At 56.2% G+C, this 4,022-nt stretch overlaps 1 protein-coding gene across 1 annotated transcript; it reads right to left on the bottom strand.

Annotated features, from left to right (window-relative positions):
- Positions 1-1,213: 1,213 nt before the first annotated feature.
- On the bottom strand, positions 1,214-3,805 carry LOC136457429 (B-box zinc finger protein 22-like). The gene is made up of 3 exons (XM_066457456.1): positions 3,410-3,805; positions 2,724-3,305; positions 1,214-1,745 (listed from the first exon to the last, which is right to left on the bottom strand). Exons 1-3 carry the CDS (start codon positions 3,593-3,595, stop codon positions 1,443-1,445), a joined length of 1,071 nt encoding a protein of 356 aa, XP_066313553.1. The 5' UTR covers positions 3,596-3,805; the 3' UTR covers positions 1,214-1,442.
- Positions 3,806-4,022: the final 217 nt, after the last annotated feature.

Raw genomic sequence — 4,022 nt, 5'->3', positions numbered from 1 at the left:
GTACTCAACCTCTTGTTACGACAATGGGTGTCATCAACATCCCTTGACGTCATTCGGACACATTGTAGGGCTCCATCATCCGATCACATTGTTGTCGACCACGTCACCATCATTGACAACAATGTTACCAACACCTCGTCGGATGAGCTATGCCACTTTCGTAGTTGTTTTCTTTGTTAGATATACTATTTCTCTTACTTTCTACTAAGTTGGCACCCATCTTAGCAGAAAAATCAGGAGCTAGCCACACATAATAGGCACACTCGGATAGTCAAGTGCATTTGTGCTCTTCTCTCTCTGTAGCTCACCATGAGACTTGGCATCCCATCGTGGCACACCTTGCCGCGATACTCATCATCCCGCAGCAACTCCCCTACCATGGTGTGATTAGGCGTCCCTCGTTTTCGCAACAGGTGGGATGGAAAGCACAAGGAAGATAAGCAGTTGCAGAAACATAAGAGCAGGGTGTGGTGCAATGCCGCTTCACCCACTTAATCGCTCCGTCCTTGAAAGAGTGTAGTTATAGTGTCATACTGGTAAAACTTTTCTTTAAATTTGACTAGGTTTATAAAAAATATTAGTAACAGTTGTATCTCTTAATGAGTTTATTATAAAAATATATTCAGTGATTCATCTAATAATACTAATTATGCACTATAAATATTAATACTCCCCTGTTCTAAATTATAAGTCGTTTTGACTTTTTTGGTCTATTCATTTTACTATGTATCTAGACATATTATTATATCTAGATGCATAGCAAAATGGATATGCTAAAAAAGTCAAAGCGACTTATAATTTAGAACGGAGAGAGTATTTTTTATATATTTGGTTAAATTTGAAGAATAGAACTCACTGAGGGAGTATATCATTTTTTTAGCAACACTGAGGGAGTATATGAGGCATAACGGAAACAAGTCCGTACGGCAGGCCCACTGATGCGATGTGAGAGGGGGCTCCGGGGCCTGGAAGGAGAATAGGCTCGAAAGGGCTCCTCCCTTCGGGCTTCTTGGAAAAGCCCATCCCTTAAAATAAGGCCCTAAGAAGCTATGCGTTTGGTCCACTGAAAAACAGCCCACCAAATGTTCCAATCGTGGCCCATGTAGGCTCCAGAGGCACCCGCAGCCTGGTGCAGTCGATCGAAGCCCAAGTCACCGGTTTATTTCCATCCTCAACCCTTTTTTTTTCATTTTCCTGACAATACGAGCCAAGCTAACACAACCAACGTAGTACCCCGTACATAGATAAATTACAACTAGTAGAGTTAGTTGAGAGTTAGGACTTGTCCGTATAGCATCCTAGCACTGCACTTGCCTACGAGCTACGCTTGCGACCTATAAGCACGTCACCATGGAAGTACACACCAGCGAGTTTCTGTTTCTTGCAAGCCTACACCACTCCAGTACTGAAGAAGACACGCTCCATCTTCCCTACTTGTCACTTCAACATCTCCTGCGGCGCTTCGCCGGCGGCTGTCCAGCGGCGGTGGCGTAGCACCGGAAGGGGTTCTCCGGGGACGAGATGTCCGGCACGAACACGGCGGCCGTGTCGGTGTCGGTGGTGGTGGTCGCGCCGTGGCGCGGGGCGCCCTGCCAGTGGAGCCCCGAGGCCGTGGGCGGGGAGGGGAGCTCCGGCACGGACCACTGGTGGAACTCTGGCACCTCCCCGAAGAAGTCTTGGGACGCGTCGGACGACGATCGCCCGGCCGGCGAGCCGACGGTGCTCCCGAGCTTCCCGCTGTCGGCCTGCCAATGGATGACGGAGCACTGTCAGGTTGGAGGACTAGCAACAACAGGTGTATGTATGTATGCGTCTGTCAGATGTTCAGAATTTGGCCGTGAACAGAGTTTGCTCTGTAATCAGAATTCAGAAATATGTTCGAATTTGGGCAGTTGTCTAAATTTCAGAAGCATAATAACAGGATAATATACGTATACAAAGAAACTGAAACGAAAACTGTATGCTAAAAATGAACAAGATAAAGAAAATTTGCTACGGAAATTACGTGGCAACAACTATGCAGAAAAAACTGAAACATGAGTATCCTTTCATTCAGTCATTTTTTTTCGAAAGCGTGCTTAGCACGTGCTTCATTAAGGAAAGTGGAAATCAAGGTACACAACCCGAAGGCCGGTTGGCGAGTTGCCATAGGCGCGACGGGTAGAACACATACAAAGATCACCGGCTCGAACGGTGGAGCAGTAAGGTCGTAGTGCTGGCTAGACTAATTGTGCGACAGAGAGCAAGGGGAAGCCCGCTAGGCAGCAGGCGTGAAGAGCGGCGCGAAGCTCCGGAAGCCGGCCGCTATCCAGTCGTAGGCTTCGTGACGGATAAAAGATACGAGCGCGGTCGGTGTCTTGCAGGAGGAGTCGAAGGTCCTTCTATTGCGTTCCTTCCAAACCTCCTAAGAAACAAGTAGCACCAAGGAGTCGAACCCCCGCCGGAAGGACTCGGAAACCCGCATCTGTTCCTGCTGCCACCAGTCGAGTAGAACGGACTCGTCGCACGGGCAAAGATGCTGGAACCCGACACGTGCCCAAGGTCCAGTGTTGAGCACCAGGAGGAGAGGAGCGTCGTCGGAGCAGTCCGAGGAGAGGCAGCGGAGCTGGTGGCTCGGGTAGCGCTACGCACGGTCTAGAGGCTGGGCCTTGGTCTAACGGCTGGGATCAGCCATTCAGTCATTCAGTGGCGCGATTGCTGAAGATTGAAAATTGAGTACTGACCTTGGACGTGCCATTCTCAGCGAAGCCGAGACCGGCGCTGTACTCCGAGAAGCCAAAGAACTCGTCGAGCGGCCAGTCCGGCAAGCCCCCCGCAAGGCCGCCACCACCCTGGACGGTGAACGCCGCGGCGAGCGACCGCCGTGGGCTGCGCTTGGAAGCGGGCGTTCTGGCGATCGCCGGCTCCGCGGGGCTGGGCACCGGCGGGGCGCCGAACTGCTCGTGGACGAGCGCCCAGTCCGGCAGGCCAACGCCGACGCCGGCGCCGGCGTCCGTGCCCGCCGCCCAGTCGATTTCGTCGTCGCTGTAGAGCGGCGCCGGGCTGCCGCCGCCGGCCGCTGCCTTCCTGTCGGGCGGCGGGGGAGTTTGGAGGTGAGCCGCTTCGGCGGCGGTGGCAGCGGTGGGCGGGTGCGGGTCCGGGTCCTGCGCGGCGTCGGCGGCGTCGGGCTGAAGGCCGACCTGGACGCCAGTGAGGAGGAACCTGCGGTGCGTGGAGACGAAGGCGTTGGCCGTGTGGACGGCGACGTCGCAGGCCCGGCAGAGCAGCGCGCGGTCCTCCACGCAGAAGAAGTAGGCGTGGGCCTCCTGGAGAACCGGCGGCAGGGGGAGCCGTCAGCTAGAATTGCCGGTGGGCAGAGCAGGGCTGCAAAATCTCTTTTTTTTGGATACCACATGGACGTTACACGTACCTGGCATATGTCGCAGCTGGGCGCGGAGACGTCGGCGGGCGGGAGGAGCGGCAGGCGGTGGTGCTTGCCGGCGAGGCGATTGGCGGCGTGGACGTCGCGGTCGCAGCGCGCGCAGAGGGCGGCCTCGTCGGCGCAGCAGAGCATTCGCGCCTCGGCCGCCTCGCAGGCGGAGCAGAGCACCTTCATGGACCTGCTGCTGCGAGCATGCACCGATTGAACTCGCAGCAGCGGAGGCGGTTGGGCTCTGCGGAGTCGTGGATTAGCTCAGCTTAGCTGCAGGGGAGAGAGAGTGGAAGGGAAGCTTAGCGGCCTAGCGGCGGGCGTTTTTGTCGGGTGGATGGATCCCCGGATGCGGCCGTCAGCGTCACGCACGCGGGGACGGTTGGGAGGTGAGGTGCGGCGGAGGGCGGAGGCGGGAGATATTATCGCGGGGGGGGGGGGGGGGGGGGGGGGGGGGGGGGGGGGGGCGGGATGGGCGGGAAGGGAGGCGTACGAACGAACGCGACGGCCGGCGGTAGATCGGGGCGGGGAGGGGACTGAGCTGACCGGTCGGTGGAGGCAGCGACGTCGCGCGCTCCCATTCGCCAAGTACTGGTTTGACTCTGTGGCGGTA

This window comes from Miscanthus floridulus, chromosome 6 (genome assembly GCF_019320115.1).
Source record: "Miscanthus floridulus cultivar M001 chromosome 6, ASM1932011v1, whole genome shotgun sequence".
NCBI lineage: Eukaryota > Viridiplantae > Streptophyta > Magnoliopsida > Poales > Poaceae > Miscanthus > Miscanthus floridulus.
The sequence above is the reverse complement of the archived record's forward strand: the minus strand, read 5'-3'. Positions and strand labels throughout refer to the sequence as shown.

What these genes read in the sequence shown, in the direction of transcription:
- LOC136457429 (XM_066457456.1), bottom strand. Translation starts at nt 3,595, where the DNA reads ATGAAGGTGCTCTGCTCCGCCTGCGAGGCGGCCGAGGCGCGAATGCTC. An exon ending in CCAGCTGCGACATATGCCAG is followed by an intron (nt 3,306 to 3,409) that starts GTACGTGTAACG and finishes CCGGTTCTCCAG; the next exon opens with GAGGCCCACGCCTACTTCTT. An exon ending in CTGAGAATGGCACGTCCAAG is followed by an intron (nt 1,746 to 2,723) that starts GTCAGTACTCAA and finishes ATCCATTGGCAG; the next exon opens with GCCGACAGCGGGAAGCTCGG.